The sequence below is a fragment of the Rhamphochromis longiceps genome, linkage group LG2 (genome assembly GCF_057381845.1).
Source record: "Rhamphochromis longiceps isolate RC_006_pf linkage group LG2, R_longiceps_female_GT1.1, whole genome shotgun sequence".
NCBI lineage: Eukaryota > Metazoa > Chordata > Actinopteri > Cichliformes > Cichlidae > Rhamphochromis > Rhamphochromis longiceps.
Genome location: NC_140558.1, coordinates 29,840,808 through 29,864,622, shown reverse-complemented (window position 1 = coordinate 29,864,622; position 23,815 = coordinate 29,840,808). Strand labels below are relative to the sequence as shown.

The 23,815-nt window shown below is 41.3% G+C and overlaps 1 protein-coding gene across 1 annotated transcript; it reads right to left on the bottom strand.

The window, feature by feature from the left end:
- Positions 1-21,390: 21,390 nt before the first annotated feature.
- On the bottom strand, positions 21,391-23,410 carry LOC146677423 (uncharacterized). Its single transcript, XM_085381954.1, has 3 exons — positions 22,814-23,410; positions 22,407-22,689; positions 21,391-22,273 (listed from the first exon to the last, which is right to left on the bottom strand). The coding sequence occupies exons 1-3, from the start codon at positions 23,143-23,145 to the stop codon at positions 21,605-21,607; spliced, it is 1,284 nt and encodes a 427-aa protein (XP_085238080.1). The 5' UTR covers positions 23,146-23,410; the 3' UTR covers positions 21,391-21,604.
- Between the last annotated feature and the right edge of the window lie 405 nt (positions 23,411-23,815).

The following is a 23,815-nucleotide window of genomic DNA, read 5'->3' as shown; positions in this document are numbered from 1 at the left end:
TTCAATTCACATTTAAAAGCTAAAACATCCGAGTGGCATATTACGTGGGAATTTATTGTGAGTCGGGGATGCTGTGAAGCTGCATCTCGCTGCCTCGCCTGTTGTTTTTACAGTAGCAAAGTTAAATCTCCGATGGTTAAGGAGACGGAAGTTAATTAAGCAAAACTGTAATTTTGCATTTAAATCAACTCTTGTTGTGTAAATGAGTAAGTCTGTTATACTTCGAAAGAATATGACCTTGGTTTTTGGTGTTAATTAGAAGTACATTTGGAAACTAATGCCCAGTGGTACAGCGAAGACTGCAACAATCTTTAACTTGCTAGTTTTTGCATATCATTTCATTTAGTGGGGGGATGTCTCTATGCGTCTGCTTTTGCAGATACAATAGAAACATAGAGGGCCTCGTCCTCTGCAGTCTGTTGCTTTGCCACGAAATAGCGTGTCTCCTTCTTTGGAGAAGTGATATAGAAAGTCAAATTAATTAACTGCTGTGGTGTTACTACTGCTAACAACCTCAAAGGTCAAAAACCAACATTACATTTGGCGTGGACTTTAAAAAAAAATGTAGTAAACATCAAAAAACTGATGTGCGTCTTCCCTCTGGGCTTAGAACAAAGAAAATGTCACGCTTTTTGCTGTGTGTGTTTGAAACACAAAGATTAGATGAAAGTGAAGGTCTTTATTGGCTTTGCTTGTTTTTTTGTTTTTAGTTTTTCCTCTGCCTCAGTCATGACTGGGAGATTTAGATGAAAGTGGAGGCTTTCAGGAAAGTCAGCATCATGTAAAAAAAAAAAAAACAGATTCTACCCGGCCAGGTGAAATCTGAACAAGTGTTAGTCATTAAATGCACTGCAGGTTTGGTACACAAAGCATAGCAGGTGAACAGATAGACAGAGGAGAGGGAAATTACTTGGCAGCCAGTGTTGCCGTTTTCTTTTTTCTTTTTCATTTGCAAAAGTACAACCTGCCATGAAATTAGCTTAGAGTTCAGTACGCTGGCAGCTTCAATATTTGCTTAAGCAACACCATGAGTGTGCTGCAGTATAAATGGCTGCAGATGCTGACATACAGTTTTAATTAATCATGATAAGAAGCAACAACTCGTGTTAATTAGGACAAAATACAAAGTGCCACTGAGGATGATGGGAATATTAATATTTAAAAGAAAACAACAGCTACTCGATAATATTTGAGCAAGATAAGATAATGCACATCAGTCCGTCTGATACTTGCCGTTTGGGTATATTTTTGAGCCATTTTTGAGGGGTTTTGCTGTAATATCAAGGTCGTGACACTGCAGGTGTTGAGTTTAGCGTAAATGCAAAGCGGGGAAGTGTGTCCTATAGTGTCATCGCGTCAGATCCTCTCTGATTCAGGCATTCGGCATTTTGTTCTACGCGTCTGTCACTGCTGCTTTGTTTCGCAGGAGAAGCAGCGGCAGTAAATAAAACACTGTGGTGGAGTGTTCACCCTGCTGTAAAGTACTGATCATAGAGTTCATTGCAGCACTTTAGAGCGAGTGCAAACATGACTTCTCATCACTGTCTCTTCAGCGTTTTGTGAGATAAAGCACTGGTGGGGGGGGGGGAATCCAATTTGTGTAGATGTGCTTTCAGAGATTCAGTAGCACATAAGAGTTTTGGGTGATGCCTGTTCAACAGATATCAATCAATAAAAGAAAGTCAGCTGTTTTATGATGACATTTTTTAGTAATCCAGTGCTGATCCATGAAATATTGAAAGCAGAGGTATGTTGGTGTTGACTTTGATCACTGTTGGTCTTGCCTGTCTTCGGCAGCTCTCCTGTGCTGTCAGGCCAGATCAAAGCCTACAGCAACATGTGTTTCAGGCCAGGGTTTCACCCAGAACTCGCATTCGCCTTGTTCTGCTTATCTGCAACAATGATGACTCCTTTAAATTCAGGGTGCTGCACGGACCTCATTAATTTATTTATTAGCCCGCCTCATGCTGTGTGTCACTCTGAAGTGGAACCACTGGTGCGCTCGTGTCAGCGCCGGGCCACGAGCTCTGATTTTCGACGCTCGTCGGTGAACCAACACAGACAGGCGACTGCACGCCGACAAATTAAGCCATGCATTGCGAGGCAGGCTGTTCTTACAGAGCTCTTGTTTTTTTTCTCGGAGTGAGAATCAGACAGGATTTAAATGACACAGGTGCTGCAAAAAATAACTCTTTGAACGTGAAATAGCTTGCCTTTTACGTTTGTGTAAAAAGACTTTCTGGTGGGTTTTAGGCATTCTTCTGCGACATTGGCACACAACTGAGAGACCTTGAGTTCTAAAAACATATGTTTCAAATAAGAGAAATGCATTTAATGATGTTTGCAGTGGGATTAAAGAAAGCCTTGCAATGCAGACTTAATGGTCATACTCGGATAACTGTTGCATGCACAGATTTAGGCAAGAATTTACCATTTCTGAGGTCTCAAATCCCCAAGCAGTACCCGGCTTTCTGAATAATTAATACAACTTAATTAATCCATTAATTTGGTTGTGGAACAAAGAAAAAGAACACAGCAAAGTATACACACAAAGTAGACTTGGTAGTGTTATTAAATTGGTTTCACATTTAGAGCTATGTAAGAGAAATGCTTGTCATTTGAAATGAATGTGTTTTTCTGTGCCATGTACATGCACGTGGGGGCATCCGACAAGTTGGCAGAACTTGCATTTGCATTTTACCGGCGTTCTGTTTGGTCTGTAGACCATCATCTATTATTTGTTGCTTGATTTTGGTGATACTGCGCGTACCCCGTGGGCATATCTGGATATGGTAATTGCAATGAAAGGACAAAGAAGGCATTTAAAATGCACCTTTAAAATACTACACTGCGTACAAGTTGGCTGAAAAGATTTTCAAATCTCCATTCTCTTTTGAATATTTTACACCATTATATTCAAGCGTTTCAATGTCACTTTTAATTGTTTTTCTTCATATGAAACCACGTGTACTGTGAGGTTCGACCGTCTCTTATTTGAGCTCTGTCTTTGTTGAGGCATGTGATTTTGCTTGGAAAATGGGAAACAGGTGCAGCAATTCATTGAAACATGGGCAAACATATATGCAGTATATAAGGCAAGAAAAAGCATGACAGCCAACATTTGGTATGAACGTCTTTATTCTTCAACATAGCCTGAACTCTTTTAGCCAAGCTTTCTTGTAATTTCTTGAAGTAGTGTTTAGGAATACTTCTCCAGGCTTCTTGAAGGACGTTTTAAAAACAGTTTTTCGGATGTTTGCTGCCTTTTGTTCCAGTGTACTTCGAGACGATCCATGACTCGTACCGTAGGTCAGTGGTAAGTGGCTTAACAAACAAAAAGAAATACCTCTAATAATGTGCAGGAACAAGGACTAGACTGAAAATGACAAGGAAAAAAGGAGATCTATTTTATTCCTGCTTTAGTTTTTTACTAGCTACTTTAAAAAAAATTATAAGAGAGTCTGGCTCCTCTGAAGCAAAATATATAGGGATGATGGGTGGCTCGAGACTTCTGCACAGCACTGTAGATGAGAGTTGTAGCATGAGCAGAAGAAATACTGCTGCAAAATCTTTTAACTTTCTTTAAATTGCACTTTAAATTGCAATTAATTTACTATTAAGAATAAAATCAGATTGTGAGTGATTCTCTGCAATGGATGCAGCAAACATTGCAATGGCCACAATCTAAGCCAAGTGGCTTAGCGTGCTCAAAGTCTGGGAAGTGATTGAGAGGAACAAGAGTCCCGGGGGAAGGAGCTCTAAGTAAGAGCGATTCTCTCTGCTCTCTCAAAGTATGAACCACCAGCACAGTGACCTTCTGCTTGCATGCGGATGAAATTGGATGATTTCTTGCTGGGGCTGAAGAGGAGTGACAGGTGGCTGTGCTCCCAAGCCTGAAGGAGAGCTGGTTTACTCAATCCAGTCCCTGACTCCTGCTATCTAGTCCCGTGCCCTCTTGCTGTGCTGTCATCAGGAAACATCTCACAACATCATCACTTATTAATGGCCAGATATGAAGAGCTATTTTCCAATCTCACTGGATATTTAAGATGTTTCAATATATGCATTGGATTGCTCTATTTTTTTTTTTAAGTGTAAACATATTTATCATCAGAGCTCTAATATGTCACGGATGCTTTGCTTCCAGGCTTTGGTTGTGTTTCTGCTCTTTTTCCGCCAGTTACTTACCTTGCCTCTAAAATTTGATCAGTTTAGAACACACAGGTTGTGAAGTGGAAAGTCTTCCACGGAGCATTTATCTCTGTCTGTCTTTTTTGTGCTTTTGCTTAGAAAACCAAAGAACAGAAATTCTAATCTGGGATGACAAGCTGCTGTACAGCTTCGAGCACCTTCACTGACCATGGATGGAAGACTGAAATTGTGTACTCACACTATGTTTGCCTGAAGTTTTGCATCCAACTGAGATTAATAATAATAGCGCTATAACATTCAAAGTAGAAAATGTGCACCGTTTCCAGGAAAATAATTCAGGAAACTGTTGTCGTCGTGTTCTCCGTCATTTGAAATTCATCTCTGCGGAGCTGTGCATCGCTGAAACATCAGAGACACACTGGAGTATTCATGCACACGGGAATGTGTGTGTGAAGGGAAACGTGCGAACAGATACAAGCACACACCTTACAGCCGCACACATGCATAAACAGCGCGCCGAGAGCGACTCTTGTTTTGTTCAGGAGTTTGACTCTGCATCCAGGTTGCCATGCACACTGCATGCAAAATGTTTCACCGCTATCATCCTTCCTACCAGGTCATGTGAGGCTGCCAACAAGCACATAACCGCTTTTCTTTGTTGTGTGCTAATATTGTACAAATGAGTCCTTGAGTATTGTATTTCTTCAAAGGAACATAGATGAGAAGAACAATGGAGTCACCTCTTTCCTCTGTCATCTTTGTTCTTAATTTGCTCAGCATTGTGGGTGTAAACCAGCTCACGCTGATGTTCTATTCGAGTCAAAATAAAGAAAAAAAACTGAAATAATTAATGAATAAAAACCCTCAGGGAGGGCTTTTAAATCTACATAATATCAAACTGCAGCTTTTTCTTTTTTAATAACAAGGCGTATTGGGTTCTGTGATGTATTTCTTGCATGCCTAATTACGGAGATATGAATTATCTTTCGTCCTTTGCAATTTAGTAAATAAATCCTGAGGGAGCTCATTTGAAGCAGGAAATAGGCCATATTTCTAAGTGGAGAAACCACCGTGTGAACAAAGTTCCACAGGGGAAATATGTAACCAAATCATTCATGTAATGGAGGAAATCAAAGCGGCGCACAACCTTGTTTATACCAAGGGTGGTTGCAATCTTTGGTCAGACAGAAACATAACCAGACAACATCTCTCCCGCTTTTCTTCAAAACACGTCGTTCTGAGTTAAACGGAGGGGATTAGGATCAATAAAATAACAACGTGCACAGGAGTATCCAGAGAATTCAAGAGTAAAGAGATGCAAGAGAAGAGGGGCAAGTCCAAAAAAAAGGTGAACCTATAGGCTGGTTGTTCTGGGTTCTTGCACATACGTGTAGGAGATGGGCAGCCCTGCAGGTACTGCTCTCCATGGGCCGAGACTACTCCAGACAGACTGCAGTAATTTACATTGACAAAGCTGTCAGAGGAGAGGTGGCCTCCTGCATGGTGATGGATGCTGACCTGGGAGGAAGAAGTGAGAGAGAAAGAGAAGAGGGAAAACAAGAGAAGAGGAGAGAAGAAAGAAAATTAAGGAAATTAACACACACAAAAAAAATCAAATGCATATATATGATTTTTTGTTCTGCAGTACTGGAAAAATATTGAGCACCCGCAGGGATGAGATATTTAGCAGTACAATGTGGAGATTTCCACTTTGCATAAGAGATGGAATTCAAAATGAACCCAAAACTGCTACACAGACCTGTGTGTATGTCAAACAGTGTCATCAGTGCTAGGTTGTATAATTTTTTTTTCCAGGCATAATACTATGATGGTGTGTGTTTGTGTCTCTCTGTGTGTGATTATTATGGCAAAATGTTGTCCAGGAAACACCTGTGGTAGCATAAGTTACCACATAAGTGCAGTCCCTTTACATGTGAATACTTATATATATAATTTTTAAAGAAAGTTTCAGTATGGGTGTGGTTTGAACCTTGAGTTCTCATGTTGTATAGTAACGATGTGAAGTACTGTGAAAAAGCACTTTTTTGTATCTTTTTCTTGGAACTTAGGAAATAGGTGCAGCAGTTAATCAAAACATGCAAACATGCACTTTTATATAAGACTAAAACAGAGTTTGTGAAGTTCTAAAGAGCTCGAAGGTTGATATTTGTAATGGCCACCTTTATTCTCCAACACAGTCTGAACTCTCAGGCAGCTTTCTTGTAATTTCTTACAATTAGTTTTCAGGAATAGTTCTGCGGGCTTCTTGAGGGACGTTCAAAGCTCTTCTTCACTTTTGTTCCATTGGCTGTCAAAATGAACCCAAACAGCTTCAATAATTTTGCGGTCCAGGCTCCGACTGAAAGAGTTCTATTTTGTGTTTTTCTGAACTAGCGGTGTGTTTGGGATCATTGTTAAGCTGAAAAACTAAGCCTTTGCCGATCACACGTATTTCACAGTGGATCAAAATGTACTTTTCTGCATGCATAATTCCATTAATTTGGACAAGATTTCAACACTACTGACTGAAAAGCAACCCCAAACCATGACAGAGGCTCCACCATGTTGTTCAGATGGCTGTAGACACACGCTGTTGTACCTCTCTCCTGACCTCCTCTGAGCCACTGATTTTCAGTCCAGTTCTTGTGTAATTCACCAGACTTCTGACAGGTACACTGAAATATGATCATATTCCACCCATTCTTAAACCATGCACTGGCTTTCTCAGAAGCCAGTGTTTTTGCAACAGACTCCTCGTAACAAAGCGTCCAGAGATATACATGTAACTTAAGGCAACACTGATTCATCCCTTGAGTCAGATGCCTTTCTATGGTTCAATTATGCATAACTTGGTATTAAGTGACTTAAGAATGAAAAAAAATCATTGGATTGATAATGAGAGATAAAGCAGCCAGTGTGCAAAGAAGAACTTGGCACAACTTTCAGAAAGCTTGGAGAACTATTGCTCAAGAACACCTCAAAAGTGCAATAAAGTATGGCTCCATGGAAGCAAAAAATAAAGAAATGAGGGGTGATTCAAGACTACTGCACTGTACTGCAATGACTACTGAGCAGATTATTCACAGATCAGAAAATCAACATTTTGACAGAGCTCACAGTGTGATCCTATAAGAGGCGGCCTTGCCACTGTCTTTCTCTCAGACAGGGGTTAGTGGAGTAACACAATAAAGTAGCAGTAAAGTGGGAAAGAAAGGAAACTGATAACTTCTTCCCCTCCCCGCTTTTCTATTCCAGGTTCCTGTAGAAAATGTGCTGATGCTGCATCTCCCCGGGGCAGGTGCTGTATGGTGTCAGGGGCCCCCGGTGAGCAGCTTCTCGCTCCTGTCACCTCTACTCACACCGGCCCTCGTCAGCAGGGGCCGGCGCCAGCGCCGCAGCCTCCCTCTCCTCCTGTCACCTGTCCTCACGCAGGCCAAGGTGACTTTGTTCCCTCCTGATGGAAAAATGACAGCTACTGCAGCTACAACATCCGAAAAAGTCAGGGAGCAACCAGTTGGCATCTCTGTCCTTTTCTCACATTCTTTATTCCTCCTTTGCACTCCCTCTCGCTCCATGTCTCTCAGCCTTAGGTACATTATGCGCATTTACTTTTTCTTCAGCTGAAAATCCCAGCATGGTACTGCTGTGTAAATTTCATGCTCACTGCTCCTTTGGTAGGAGAAAAAGTCAAGTAAAATTAAAATAAAATTCCAATAACAACGCATCAACCGGTAACAGTCCTAGCCTTTTTGCTAGCTAGCTTTAGCACCTCAATGCATATAAATATCCCAGCAACTGATGCTATGCTAACAGACGCTTCACTCTTATCCCCGTTTATTATTAACAGGAACTTTACATTTTCTAATGTGAACATTGCATTCGAGAAGTTAACTACACACGACTTTTGATGACTAGTTTTATTTTTGGTTAGACAAAGAAATCGGAGGGCCCAGGGAGGAAATGTTTTAAACTCAGTTACTCTTTTTTTCTTTCAATCCAAATCACATTAAACCTGCTTCGTCCCAGCTCCCTCTGTCGCAGCTACACCTCTTTGCTGTCACTGTTAGTTGGGTTGATGCAGACCAAAATGGATCCGATTTGATAGAGCTCAGCTCAGGGACCAATTGTCCTGGCTGATTTAGTGTGGCATCATTTTTTTTAATCCTGCAGCTACTTTGATGCAACAAAACAGACCATTAAAATACATTAATTTCTGCCATTAATGCATACTAACAATCCTTCTTTGTATTTTCATTATACTTCTTCTTTACAACTCACAAATGTGCCAGAGGGGTTTTCCCCAAGCACTGCAGTCTAAATTATCTCACTTGACATGTTAGCTTTGAATTAGCATGATATACTGGCTTAGGAATCTGTGGAGTAAATAGTGAGATTTCCCTGTGTTGGTTGAAAATGCTCCATTTGAATTACAGATGGCACTGGGAGCATTGTGGCATGACTGAAGTGAGAGTAATTGGTGAAATGGAGATGACACACAATGCCGCACGCATTAGTGCTGCAACATATCCTGAAATTGAAGCCGCTTACTTCATTTCTGGATGCTCTTACTCTTTTTTGTTTTCATAGCACAATGAGTTGCCTACTCTTCTCCTGTTGCACTGCAGATTGCGTCTCGAGCTTTTGAGCAGCTTGCATGAAAAATGTCTGCTGTCAACACAGTGTCTCTCCTGGACAATGGTAGCCCAAATCCTGTTTTGAGTGTCTTTTTTTTTTTTTTAAATGGGTAGCAGAGACTAAAACCTGATGAAATGGAACAGTTGTGTTGAGCATAAGCGCGCACACACAAAGGGAGGATGGAAGGAGAGGGGCTGAGGCGAGAGACAGAAAAGATTTCCATGTTTCTCAGTCCCTTGAGCACTAGAAGGATGTTGTTGTGGGGACTCACGCTGTGATAAAAGGGGAGAAACGAGTTACAGTATCCCACTCTTCTGTCCACCTGCTGTCTTCCCTCACATTCATCATTAGATGAACCTGTCATATAGAGCCCATGCCTTGGTCAATTATCACCATCAGCCATTTCATGCTTGAGACAATATATGGTGAGTGGCCATCTGCTGTAATATATCTGGAATTATGGGTCATGTAATTGGAAAGTGTCTTAGAGCACGGGAGGGGGGAAGAAATCTTTGGAATAGTTGACCTTTGGTAACTAAAGTTTTACAACTCAGAAATGGGAAATGCACCTGGGGCTCTTTGAGTATTACAACACATTTTTGAGTGAAGACGCTGATGTGAAATTTTACCTCACGTGTTCGCTCTTTCCTCCTCTCGCTCTCATGTATGCCGCACTGCTGTGTGAGAGATATCTCTAACAGCCTCGTGTTGACTCATTTAGGATCTGGCACTGCTTGTCGCCAGGCTCCATGCATCACGGCCATCTATATTTTCGCCTAATTTTCAAGGCCTTTCACACCGCGGACGATGATGGCAGGTGATGACATCATCATTCATGCATGGCAGGGAAGGTAAACATCTGGTGAGCACTCTGCCCCCGACCGAAAGGGCCGTAGATGTATTCAAACAGCAATTCTGATGCTAGCTCACAGACATTATTTTCTACTTTTCTAAGCTTTTCTTTCCATCAGGGCTTTTTTTTCCAGGGGTGGTAATATAACAGCACTGAAAGATAAGCATTAGGTCCAACTTTGAGATGTTTTGAATGAGTACACAGTGTTTTCAATCTCAGGTAGGGATGGGTACCGGTGTCCGGTGCCATGATGGCACCGGTTCTGACATAAACGGTAGTAACCAGACCGAAAAGCAGCGCACATTTCGGTGCTTTATTTCGGTGCTTTTTTTTCCTGAGCTGTGATACACTTCTAGCCAATCATTTTACGTTTCCGAGGATAGTAGGCGGGCCCAGGTACGTAGTTCTTTTAGAGCAGAGCCACAGATTAAAAATGTCCAAGGCAAAGCGGTCAAAAGTCTGGCTGTACTTCACAGCAAAAGATGCAAACTCAGCAGCCTGTAACAAGTGCTTTAAGCTGATACTGTCAAAGGAGGTAATACCTCAAATCCGATGAAACACCTGGCGACGCATAGCGGTTTTTTTTAAAGCCCAGAAATGCGCCGTATTTGATAGGTTGCTGCGAGACTTCACACCGAGCGCATCTACTGCAGGTGTGGTGCCAGTTATCAGACCCGGAGTTAGCAACATCCCCAAAAACACGAAGAGGAGAGTCCTGGCCCCTAGCCCTGCCAGTGTAGCAGAAATGATGACGGATGATGATGCAGCAGCAGCCGTTCTTCTCTGCGTGAGTCGCTTAATGTTGTTCGTGTGTAATTTACGTTGAGTAGGCTAACCACATTATTACATTAATGCATGTAAGGTGAACTAGCAAACATCATCATAGCTACATGCGGCTGTCTTCTTGTTTGATGGCAGATACTCCCTTCACCCTGGCCAAAAAGGCTAAAATGACCAAAGAAAAAGTGGAAAACAGTTAAACATGAGAGGTTTTGGACAAAGTTTGTGTTTTTTCCATTGTTTAAGCACTGCTTCCAGCCAAGAGTGATACCATATATGCCCCATAGCTGCAGAAAAGGCTAACATTGTTATCTTTTTACAAAAAACCAGCTGAACATGAGAGGTTTTTGGACCAATTTTGTGTTCTCCATTCTTTAAGCACCGGTTTGAGCACCGTTTGAGCACCGGCACCGTTTCAAAAGTACCGATTTGGCACCGGTATCGGATAAAACCTAAACGATACCCATCCCTAATCTCAGGAGTGCACTAGAGGTAAGGGGATCAAGCGCTAGTATTGGTATTGGATCAATACTGAATACAGAGACTAGAAACAAAGTACGTAGCCCACTATATTATGTTACTTTTTATTTTTTAAGGTTTTATGGAACTATACCTCAAGTATATACTGTAGCAAATGTGTGAACCTTTTTGTGTTGACTGTCAGATCTATTTTATTTATAGCCTATAGCACATTTAAACAATAGAAGCTGACTCAAAGTGTTTTCGAGGCAGGCACATTTACATTCCAGGTCTCCAAAAAAACAGAAAAAGAACAGTTTCAGAATAAAAGCCTGTATAAGCTGCTTTTACAGGTTAAAATAATTGGTATCAGCTATACTGTATTTACTTGGCATTGGATCGATAAACTGCACCCATTTTAGGCATCAGCCCCTCTTTTTACACAACAATGTCCTCATTTATTGTGACAACTTTCCAAAGGATATTTTCGTCATTCCAGTTGTTACAACAAAACCTTACAATTAGCCGTATTTCTTCTCACTGCAAATTTCTCTCCAAGGACATTTTTTTTCTTTAAAAACTAATGTGGTTTTCTCCTATAAAGGTTTTCAAAAATGTTCAGAATAAACTAATTAGTTTTGAATAACAAACGCAGTTTTTCTTCCCAAACAATGTTACTGTTACCAAGGCGCTGTTATTATATGATTTAGAAACTGAAAATTAGAGCATCGTGGCCTTTGAAGATTAAACACCAGCTGATGTGCCTTAATCATCCTTGTAACGTAATGGCTATTCTTACAGGTAGCTAGCTCTTTATTGCAGCTTCATCATTTATTATGTTCATTATTCCCAAGGACCGGTAAGTGCATTTCCAAATTTCCCCATTTCTGTTTCATCTGTGACTTTAAAACCCGGAACTGGAAATCAAGCATCCCTTTGTTCACTGTTCATTTGGAAGGCAGACTTTGCTGGCTTGTCCCTCTAAGCAGTGATATTGTGGAAGCGGCTCATGGCGAGCATCCTCGGAAAAGATATTCTGCTCAGCTTAGCGGGTTCATGAATACTGAATACATTGCAAAGATCAAACAGAACAAACGTGGTGTTCCAGCGTGCATGCTGGAGAGCAGTACTGTAGACACTTTGACACCTGCAATTGTATTGTTATTACTGCGGAGTGATGGTTGCGGGGAAATGTTTATTGAAATGAAAATTTGCCACGAGGTATTTACTGTAGTTAGACATTTTGTAATACTTGTGCTCACATTTACAGTTCGATGTGAAAGCAAACTTCTTTATTTGATCCGTCATGTGTGTAAATGTGCTGCTATATTAGAATTGGGCCAACTGTGCCACTTGTTTTTTTTGGCATCTTTGGAAATGATATTCTCAGCCTGATTCCTGAGTCACTCTGTCAGAGTTTTTTTTTTTTCTTCTATGTTTTGAATAACATCCAGATTTTGAAAAAATGAACCTTTATTCAGTATTTTTCTCTGAGATATAACAGCAATACCTGCATTAAATGGTGGGCTGAGGCTGTCATGTTCTTCCTTTAGATAAAAAAAAGAGGGTGCTTACACCTGCCTAGTGCTCTGTCTTGGCTGGTGTAAATCCTTTACCCGTCCTTGTCCTTCATTTTCGTTTAGAATCCTTGGACCTTTTTTTGGGCAAATGAGGTTCACGACCCTGGCTTTCTGCATCGGCAGGCTCTCACATAGTTTCCTCATGGTCGAGGGGGAGAGGCTGGCACTCAGATGGAAAGCACTCTCAGCAGACGGTTTAGTAATTACACACTGGAAAGCAATCAGCCTGAACACTGCTTCTTAATTAGCAGAACAAAACAATAGTGCATGGATTGGAGGACCCTGGAGGTCACACGCTCCCCTCAGGTGCCCCACTGAGGTGCACTTTAAAGAGCCTTGATCCATTTTTGGACACTCTTCACCTCCCTGATCAGGCCGACAAACTCCTGGTGATCACAGCTGCGTTTCAGCAGGTAAATAAAAAAACAATCTTGTAAACCAGATGAAGGAGCCAGATCCCACTGGATATGACACATGCACTTTAAAGGTGTGACTTTTTGGTTGCAAGAAAGGATGAGCATTTGGGTCTCTTCACGTGGATGCAAGCAGGAGAGAAGAGAGGTCACCTAATCCATTCTAATCAAGGCTACAGCAGCAACACACATGGTATTCATTAGTAAACAAGAGAAAGAGCTGCTCCGCGACAAACAAGTCGGCCATAATTAGCATGTAGAGGATCTTGCAGTAGACAAAGCCCCTGATAGGGGTCAGGACAAATAAACCTTCAGTGCGGCGTGCAGTAAAAGCACCTTGTTTAATTCTTATAATCGAAACTTTTCACGTTAGATTACACAGACTCGAAATCCGTTCTTTTCCACCGTCTGATTAATGCTCGAGCTATAAATGGACTTGTGCATTTCTCTTGCACATTTGATATTTACAAAGATATTCATAATATCTCATAATGGACCTAACGTACAATAACTCATCCTTGTAATACTACCCAGCCTAAATTATACCAGAAGAAGACTGTGTTCAATTTCCTGCGCCAAAGATCTTAGATGTCCACAGTCTCTTGATAAGGCTTTCTTAAAATGACAGTAAAAGCATCTTAGATGAAGAAGAAAAAAGCAAAATGTGTAGATAATAAGCACGAGAGTTAGTATGTAACAGATGGAGTGCAGTGTGACATGCAGCCAGGGAGTTTTTCAATTCCCTGCTATTAACAGTTAGGTAGAGCAGGCTGGTAATAGTTTTTCCTGTCTATTAATGTCTCTCTCCAGAGCCAGGAGTTACATGCTGTGTCATTAAAGGTCAGAACAAATTGGATCCTCAAATGAAGACAGTGTGGAAAAAAAGCAGGATTCCTTAATAGCTGGCATAGGGATGCCAATAAATGCTCTGATTATTTTTAATGATTTTTCTCCATATTGATTTGGCCCTGTCTTGTTGTTGACGTCTTGGGTGATCTCCCACAGTTAAACTATAAATACAAAGTACTCTGAAACAGCCAAGCACTACTTTATGTTTTTTTCCACTTTCTTTTATAATATACAGAGTATACACTCACAGTCGCTTTATTAAGTACGTCTAGCTTTTACCAGGTTGGACTCCCTTTTGCTTTCAAACTTGCCTTAAATATTTGTGGCAAAGATTCAAAAAGGTGCTGGAAACCTTTCTCTGAGGTTTTTGTCCGTATTGGCATGATAGCATCACACATGTTGTTGGGGTGGCTTAGCTCAGAAGGTAGCGCAGGTCATCTACTAAGCGGAAGGTTGGTGGTTTGATCCTTGGCTGCTCCAGTCTGCATGCCAAATATCCTTGGGCAAGATACTAACACCAAGCTCACACTCTAATGCATCCATCAGAGTGTGAATGTTAGATAGAAAGCACTTAAGCAACGGAAAAAAAAAGTGCTGGTGTGAATAAGGCATGGTGTATGAAGCCCTTGGACTGCTCAGGTAGAGTAGAAAAGTGCTATGTAAGAACCAGTTCATTTACCATTTACCAATCTCTCATTCCACCACATCCCCAAAGGTGCTCTATTGGATTGAACTCTGGCACTGTGGAGGCCATTTGAGTACAGTGAAATCATTGTCACATTCAACTAACCAGTTTGACATGATTTGAGTTTTGTGACATGATGTGTTATCCTGGCAGAAGAAGTGGTTGTAAAGGGATGGATATGATCAGCAACAAGACTGAGGTAGGCTGTGGCGCATAAATGATGCTCAGTTGGTAGTAAGGGGCAGAAACTGTGCCAAGGTAATATCCCACACACCGTAACACTCCGGCAGGTGAATGTCACAGCAGAAATCAAGACACATCAGACTAGGTGACCTTTTTCCAATTTTGGTGAGCCGGTGTAAACTATAGCATCAGTCTTCTGTTCTTGGCTGACAGAACTGCTACTATTTGTGGTCTTGTGCTGCTTTAGCCCATCTGCTTCAAGGTTCAAAGATGGTCTTCTGCGCACCTTGGGAGCTGTTTCCTTCCTATCAGCTCGAAGCAGTCTGGCCATTTTCCTCTGACCTCTGGCATTTGTGCCCAGACACCTGCTGCTCACAGGGTAGTTTCTCTTTTTCAGACCTCTAGAGATGGTTGTGTGAGAAAATCCCAGTAAATCAGCAGCCTCTGTAACACTTAGACCAGTCCGTTTGGCCTCAGCACTGTTTCTTGCTCATTCTGTTGCTCACTTTGAACCTATTGGTCATCTTGACCATGTCTACATGCTGAAAACCATCAATTTGTTGCCATAGCTGATTAAATATTTGCATTACGTGTACCTAGTGGTGTAACATAGTACTGTATGTGGAACTGCTGCATATAGCACTGGCAAGCATTATTTTTCTAGGGTGAGCTATGTGCCTGTTTAAAAACAGTACATATACTATATAGGGAATTGTGCATTTCACATTTTTCACAACAGTGATGCCCACTGTTCGTCAACTCCTGGAGGACAGAAACTTTATTTTTCAGTTTTTAATATTAGCCACATGCAACCACTGAGGAAATATGGTCCACTTGCAGATTAATATTAATGATGCGAGCGCTCTCTTCAGCATTAGGAAAATACATTATTAGTGGAAACTATTAAAAATTTGTGACAAGCTGCAGTCAGTAGCTAAATGACTGCAGTGGAAAAAGTGTAAGCACCAAAAAAGAGACATATGTTTTTCTTTTGCATATCAAAACAGGCGCCATTACAACCTGCAGCGAACCATCATTTGTCACTGTCTGATCCTGTTTTTTTATATATCAAATGCTCTTCTGAAAAATATATTCAGTTTGACTAACTGCACTCAAAAGAAAAAAAAAAAAAGAAATACAGCAGCAAAAAGCATGCTGGCTTTTTCTGACTTTTCCTTTCCCACAGTAATCTCAATTAGTGTCAAAATCATCTTCACTTGCAGCTGGTGCATTGGAATGTAGTATTGCTGCAAAGCAAAGGAAGCAAAACATTATTAAAATTGACTCATTCTGGTCTTTTCTGCTTCTGGTTTGCTGTCATCAATACACAGGGTGCCAGAGTCCAGCACTCACCTTTGGGGACAACAGGACAGAAGCACCTTCCCCCTCACCATCATTTCTCTGCCATATCGACTGCCAAGTTGGTATTTCAGGTTCTGTTATGTGACATTTGGCTGACTGAACAGAGGTGCCGGGGACAGTCATCACCAGCAGAGGAGATGGGGAGGGCGGATGAACGAATGGGGAGATAGAAGAAGCAAAGAAAAAAACAAAAAGAAAAGAGAAAAGGGGGAAAAAAAGGAAGGAGAATGTTGAAAGAGACACAGAGAAAGAACTAAGAGACACTGAGTGAGCTGGAGAGATTGAAGCAAAGGAGGGAAGGAAGGGAAGAGAGAAAGAACTGTCATATCCACCCTTATCACAGCAGTCTGCAGTTTTCCAAATGTCTCTTTTCAAGTAGCAGCAGAGGGTGCATATTAACTGTAATAGTGTGTCTTTGTCCAGGCTCCTGCTAGGCCATTCACATCCCGCACATTCTCTGCAGGCAAACTCCACCATGCAACTGCACACCCATCAAGCCTCGAAGCCTCACCAGCACTACAAATACTTGTCTCCTTGTTTTACGATCAAAGTGTTTCTTCTTTATTCTTTCCAGCGTGCCACGGGAAACTTTGCCATGATTTTTGAACGAGAAGTAAGAAGGAGAGCGGTTAAAGGCACAACGAGTGAAGATGCTGAATACTTTATGCGGCACCACAGATCAGGCGGATTCTGATTTTATTAAAAAGAAGAAGAAGAAGAAAAAAAGCTCCCAGTGACCGGTGTCATATATGATCTCTATAAGTGCAAGCACTTCTGGGGTTTTGTTGGGTAAACTGACCAGATGCAGTGTCCCTAGCCTGCTTCAAGTAGCTCATATGAAAGCTGTTAAGCAACGATAACCTTGAAGTCCAGCTCGATCTGTCGACGCAGTACTGTAGAAACGTGAGGCACATAAAACCGCGCATCAGATAAATACGCCGAGCCACATACCCAGGTGAAATTTTAATGAAATCCCTACATAACATATCTACTTGGATCTGTAGTGTGTCAGGCAAACACACTGACTCACAAGTGTTTGTGTAATATAGGCTTGAGGGATATGTGAGTACACTTCATGTGCTGTCAGGGATTTATATGATTAGTTGAATGAGTAAGAGCAGAGTGTGATTAAGCCTAGTCGGGAAAACGTCTTTATCAAACAAATGTCACCACCAAGGTAAGATGCAAACAAGCTGGAAACGAGCAAAAAAAATGCACCCTGTAGTCTTCATACAGAGCCAGCCGTGTTTATTCGAATGCTGTTCTACTGCGCTGGGTACCAGAAGCCAATTTGTATCTGCAGAAATTATGAGGAGACTAAACCAGGCTATATTGAAGGTAGAATACTATATAGGGGTGGCGCAATCTTAACTGTAAAAAGGGATTTGCAAGGATTGAGGAATGAACGTGTATTAAATTGAATTGTTTTAATTTATTCTAGTCACTTGAAGAGTTGTGCTCAAAGACGTATGAAAGTATTAAAATAGTTTGTCTCCATTACCTAACCCAAAACCCACACTTTCAAAATTCCTACATGTGAGAGAATGTATAGTTTCCTTTAATGAAAAAAGGTAAGGCATCCAGACGCGTCATTAAAATGCTGAACTTTCTAACTTTTACTCAAAACTAAAGTCAGATTGCAAGCATCAAAGCGAGACGGGCTTTTTGTTGTTCCACTGATCGAACCGAACTAGCAGAAGAATGGTGTCTTTTCACTTTTAATAGCTGAAAACATCTCACATCAAATTTTAGACTTCAACCATGTCACGATCCTCGTTCGACTACACGCTGTGCCTTGTCTGACAGCTCTGCTAAAAAAAAAACCCAAAAACCTTCCTTATGCCACTGTTAATTAAAATCTGTAGGTTTAACCTTTGTTAAGACTGTACTTGTGCCACCCACCTCCAATGATCCAAAGAAGAGAGGCCACTTAAACATGTTAAACATAACTTCAGTGTTGTGTACACTGCAAATTTCACACATGCTTTTTTACAGCATATAGGAGCAGAACGCTTGTCAGATACAGTGTAGCTTTTTAAATGTGTTCGCTTCATTTCCCTGCGAATACTAATCCAGTAACTCTGGATAACCTGTCCAAGTGTCAGAGTCCTCAGTCGTGATACTGAAAGACAAGTCTAAGCTTGCATGCCAGCTCCGCTGCCGTTAGGTTGTGAATGCATGTGTGAATGAGAAACACTCTAAAGTGCTTTTTCAAGTTAAAAGACGCTGTGGTAGTGCATGCCACTTAGTTCAGATTTTCCATTCCCACATTTTTTTTGGACCCTGTCGCATCAGTGCTGTTGTTCTATGTTTTCACCTTGTGTGATTAGACAGTTTATAATTAGCCTGGATGTACTCAAATTATTTCCTCACAGCTTATCATGAATATATTGTTCGCTTGGTTTTAAAAGCAGCAGCCACAGAGAGATGAGGTAAACGCATAAAAAGAAAAAAAACACCACAAAGGAGGAAATCCACTCTTTGGCGCTTAGTTCTGTTTAACCTTAATCTAAAAGTCTGCACTTTACTCTATATTCATGTCTATATGGTGAACTACTGAGACTAAATTGTGAAAACTGTTTCAATGTCCAGAAATTTCCCAGACCTAAGTGCATCGCCTGATCGACAGGTTTCTCCTCCGGTCCCACACTTTCTTGTTCCATTTATTGGTTTTGGCTCTCTGACACTTTGGCTTGTCTAAAGCTACAGTTGTGTTTCTTCCTGAGGGGATAGTTGGATTGAGGAAACTAAAATCTATAGACCAAAGATCCAAATCAATAGAATTAAAGCTGCATAGAAGCAGTGTTAGCCTACGTTCACACTGCAGGTCTTGATGCTCAATTCTGATTTTTTGATCAAATCCAATTTTTTTGTCTGCTTGTTCACACTACAAATAAAATGCGACAGCAAACGCGCTCTAGTGTGAACGCTCAAAGCGGCCCCGCATGCGCAAAAGAAGACATCACACACAACGCGCTCTGTTTAGACCCAGAGCAAACAATATTGTTTGACTAATGACCCTTAATATAAAGACTTCGGACTTTACGTTTCCCAATTTTTGCTTTAAGTTATTTTGTTATTTACATAACAATGTAAATAACCTAATAATGATCCTTATTGCTGTTTTAGAGAGTAGCGGTGCTTCAAAGGATGGTTGCAGATTTCTGTCAGATTTCTACACTGGATGGCCGGGAAGCCTTCGCGATGTCTTCTCGGGCGCTTCTCCGGCGCTGATAATTGCCGTCTGTCTTGTGTCAGTGACGTAAAAGACAGATTTAATGCGACATGACCGTTCAAACAGCAGTCGCTTTCTAAAACATAGGATAGTGGTATTGTAAAGCGCTTTGGGTGCCTTGAAAAGTGCTATATAAATCCAATCCATTATTATTATTATTATATTATAAATAATTTCCCCCAGGGATCAATAAAGTATTCTGATTCTGATATGTATCGGATTCAGTACCACATACGAAAGTGACCCAGATCGGATTTGAAAATATCGGATTTGTGCCGTTCACATTGTCATACCATGATCGGATATGGGTCAAAAATATCGGATTTGATTTAGCCTTTGTGACCTTCAGATTTATTAGTATTAATGACTGGTTGTATGAGAGTAAGAGTAAAACTGAGAGAAACTTGCACCCAAAATGCTGTTTCATAACACCTGTTTCATAATCTTTACAGCAGCTACAGTATATGGGTGTGTGTGTGTGTGTGTGTGTGTGTGTGTGTGTGTGTGTGTGTGTGTGTGTGTGTGTGTGTGTGTGTGTGTGTGTGTTTTTCTTTATTTATAGTGTGAGTGGTCAAGGAGGTGACCTGAGAATGGATTTATCCTACTTTGAGATTCTTCGTGAAGGCTGTGCTCTAAGACTAAACAGAAATCATGTGAATTGCTTTAACTTGCAGTATGCACTTGGCCTGCAGGCCCAGTGCTTCTCTAAAGACGATGACAAACATACACTCTGTGCTGCTGTTACACAAAGAATCATATTAGTCAACCCAACACTGCTGTCAGCCGCATTATAGAAACTGCCTTTTTAATTGTTAATTTCATGGCAGGAGATCTACCGTGACATTTATTTATCTTACACTAATAGGGCTGCGCATTACATTATTCACATTGTTAGCAGGTACAGGGCAAAAATGTCAGACACACGCTTTCCCTTTGTTTATTGGTCTACGCCACACTAAAGACATTGGCGCATGAGAAAAAAGAAAGACAGAATAAGAGACACAGAGTTAGTGAAATTAACCAGAAACTGAAATTTGGTCCTTGTGTGCTTGTTGTTAACTGAGTTATTAAAACCCTCAGAATCATTAAGATGGAAGACAGTGCTGTGAGATATTGCAAATTGTGGTATCGATCCGATACAAGGCAAATAATGCCAATACCAATAACAATATTTTTAACTATATCGGGGAAACCTGCCTGTCATGACTTATGAGATGAATTATAATGAATTTTCAAATTCCACGATCATTAAAATGACTGCTAAATCAGTTTTATTTCTCACAATAATTAGTTAATACAACAAAGCGCACCTTTCAGCTTTTCATGCATTTTGAAACTGGGTTATCTGGAGACTTGGAATGTAAATGTGCCTGTTTCTAAAGAACTTTGGGTCAACCTTTGTTGTTAAATGTGCTATAAGATATAAATAAAATAGATCTGACAGCCAACACAAAGTTATACCGATACTAGCTCTGGTATCGATGCTGTCGATGTTTGAATCGATCTGCCCACCTTCAGTGGAAGATGTCCTACATGTTCATAAGTTCAGTTTACTAAGTTACAAATTCACAAATTTTTCATAGCTGACTGGCAGTGTGATAACACTGTTTTATATCAGCTGTATACTGCTTTAACTGCCTACACACCTTATAAGCTCAGCCTCTCATTGGACTCATTACTGAAACCAAAATCTCAGCGGTTGATCCACAAGCTCATTATCACATGTTTTTGCAAGCACTATTATGAAGCATATATTTCCAGAACCCTACCTGTTTAAGAAGCTCCTTCAAGCTTTGAGTTGTCTTTGTTCACTGTAATAATAAGACCCGAAAAAAAGCATCCCGGTGTAACTGTTATAAACTCTCGCTGACAGCAGCTGCAGTTTTCTGCACAGACCAAACCTTTTAACACCTTACAGTTTTTCTCAAATGCTAAAACACATGTCACAAACGTTACCACCAGGTCCCCCAATGTTCAAACACAACACCCTTCTCTAAAGCTACATAAACACAACCACACCTTCCCACTGCAAAACTCAAACTCCCACACCAAGAGAGCAGCTCGAAGCTGTCAAAACTGTAAACACTATACACAGCATTACACACTACAGCAAAACAATTGAAAACACAATGCTCAATTTGTGAGAAGGTTCTTTGGTTCATAACTGCCAGTGCATATTTTCATAAACTGTACAGTAACGGATCGTCATAGAACCCTGCAGAGGATTAGGCATTTAGATTTGTGAGTTTCACATGAAGACTATAAATCTATAAAAACATCCTGCATGTACGTACACTACTGTAACACAACTCAATGCAAAAACAGAATCTATCGCACACAACAGTACTCTCGGAAACATGATCAGGGTGTGAAGTCTTTTTTATTGTCTACACGGTCATTTTACAGTATTACACACAGTCACTGTGCGGCATCATGTCGCCGAGCTGCATTGGGCCACATCACCTCATCCACATCACAGGCTATATTGTCCCTTGCTAGGCACCGCGGGAAAAACGCCCTGGAATGGCGAATCCATCCCTGGAAGGCCTCCACTGGGATGTCAGCACAGGCCAGCTCCATTGCCCGTACGAGGTTCTCTCTTGTGTATGGCTGTCTGTCATACACCTTCCATCTCCATGATGAGAAGAACTCCTCTATAGGGTTCAGGAAAGGGGAGTAGGGTGGCAGACAGACGTTTAAAAAGTGGTCACTGTTGGTGGTGAACCACTCTCTGATTTGGTGTGTCTTGTGGAAGCGGACGTTGTCCCAAATGATCACATACATGTGATGTGCTAGCCTAGGATGGTGTTGTTGACGGTCCAGGAGGATGTCTTTTAGCTCCTCTAGGAAGGTGAGGAGACGTTGGGTGTTGTAAGACCCAAGGACAGCATGCCGGTGGACAAGCCCCTCCGTACCCATAGCTGCACAAAGAGTAATATTACCCCCCCGTTGGCCAGGAACCTCAGTGATGGCTCTCTGGCCAATGATGTTACGGCCTCTTCGCCTTCGTTTCTGGAGGTTGAAGCCAGCCTCATCCAGGAAGAGGTACTCATGGGGTCTGGCCATCGCGTCCAACTGCATTATCCTCTGTGAACATGGAAAAGCGTACAGGTGTTCAGAACGGTCAATCAGGTAGCACAGTATTGTCCAGAAGTAATGTAGGCCACTAAGCAACACAGTATGTCCACTAACTGTACTGTGGACATGGATGTATACGTACTTGCACATACTCGTAACGTTGTCCTATGTGTCGCGCAGAGTTGCGCTCAAAGGGAACCCTGTAGACCTGTTTCATCCTCATCTGTTGGCGCCGGAGAACTCGGTCTATTGTGGACACGCTGACAGCATCAATGTTCTCAAAGTTTACATTATCTGCAATGACTTTGTCTCTGATCTCTCGGAGTCTAATGCAGTTGTTCTCACGGACCATATCTGCAATGAGGGTTTCTTGTGCCGCTGTGAATATGGCAACCCTCCCACCTCTATGTGGCATTCTTTCAGCTCTAAAGAAAGAAACATGTGTTGTCAATTGACTGATTTATATGTAAAACTACATGTAAGGTAACAGACCACTTTCACAGGCCTGTAAAACTGTAGTGTGACAAAGAAAGCAATAGCGTACTATACCTGTTGTGTTGTCTAAATGCCTTGATAATGGTGGCCACGGTGGACCTACTCAGGTTTGGATGTACTCTTCGTCCCGCTTCAGCCATTGTCATGCCATGGACAATGACATGGTCAATTACTGTTGCTCGCATATCATCTGTTATGATGGTGCGAGGTTGTCTTCTTCTCCCACCTGGACCTTCTCCTCTCTCTTGTTGGCCTCCTTGTCTTCCTCCTCTACTCCGAACTCCTCTTCTTCTTAGGCCTTCACCTCTTCCTCCTCTGATCTCAACCCCTCTTCCTCTTTGGCCTGCAGCTCTTCTCCTTCCGCACGCTCGAATGCCTTCATCCATTGTGATTGTTTGGCATCTTCACCAAACTATGCTTTCATAGGTGGGGTCACATCATTAGCAACAGGTGTCTTCAATTTTGAGTCGTTGTGTGTAGTGACTGACGCCAGGTGTGTTCCCTGTGTTCACAGATTGGTGACTGTGGCAAGCATTTTGCATCACATGGGCTTTCATTTGAGAATATGAGCAGAGTTGTTTTGCAACATGTGTTTTGGCAAGGAAAAATGTGTTTAGATTTATGAGTACAGAGGGTTGTGTTTTGTGAATTGTGTCTTCATGTGACATGTGTTTGTGGTACTGGAATATGGTGGCTACATTTAGTAAATGTGTTTAGACTACTGGTCATTTGGGTTACAGGATTGGCTTTTGTGTTTTAACATTTGAGAAAAACTGTAATAGGAGCAGGTTAAAAATATTGGATGGAATAATACTTTTGTGCATAGCTGAGATGTCTAAGTGGTTAAAGAGATAAGAAACTAACTGAGCCCATGTTAGGTTTATTGATTACTCTCATTTTAAAGTGAAATAATGATTTTGAAGGATCATATTTTGTCTTTGAACCAGTTAAAAGTGTGTAATACACACTCTGGTGTAGTGGAGGGTGTCTGGTCAGCGTCACTCTCCCATCGCCAGTGCAGAGGTCCTCTGCGATTCTCTTTGTCATCATCTGACA

Bases quoted from the DNA above. Each gene is read 5' to 3' on its own strand.
- LOC146677423 (XM_085381954.1), bottom strand. From the start codon at position 23,145: ATGGATGAAGGCATTCGAGCGTGCGGAAGGAGAAGAGCTGCAGGCCAA. The intron at 22,690-22,813 runs GTATAGTACGCT...TTCTTTCTTTAG, and splicing joins GCATTTAGACAACACAACAG to AGCTGAAAGAATGCCACATA. The intron at 22,274-22,406 runs GTACGTATACAT...CCATGTTCACAG, and splicing joins AACGTTACGAGTATGTGCAA to AGGATAATGCAGTTGGACGC.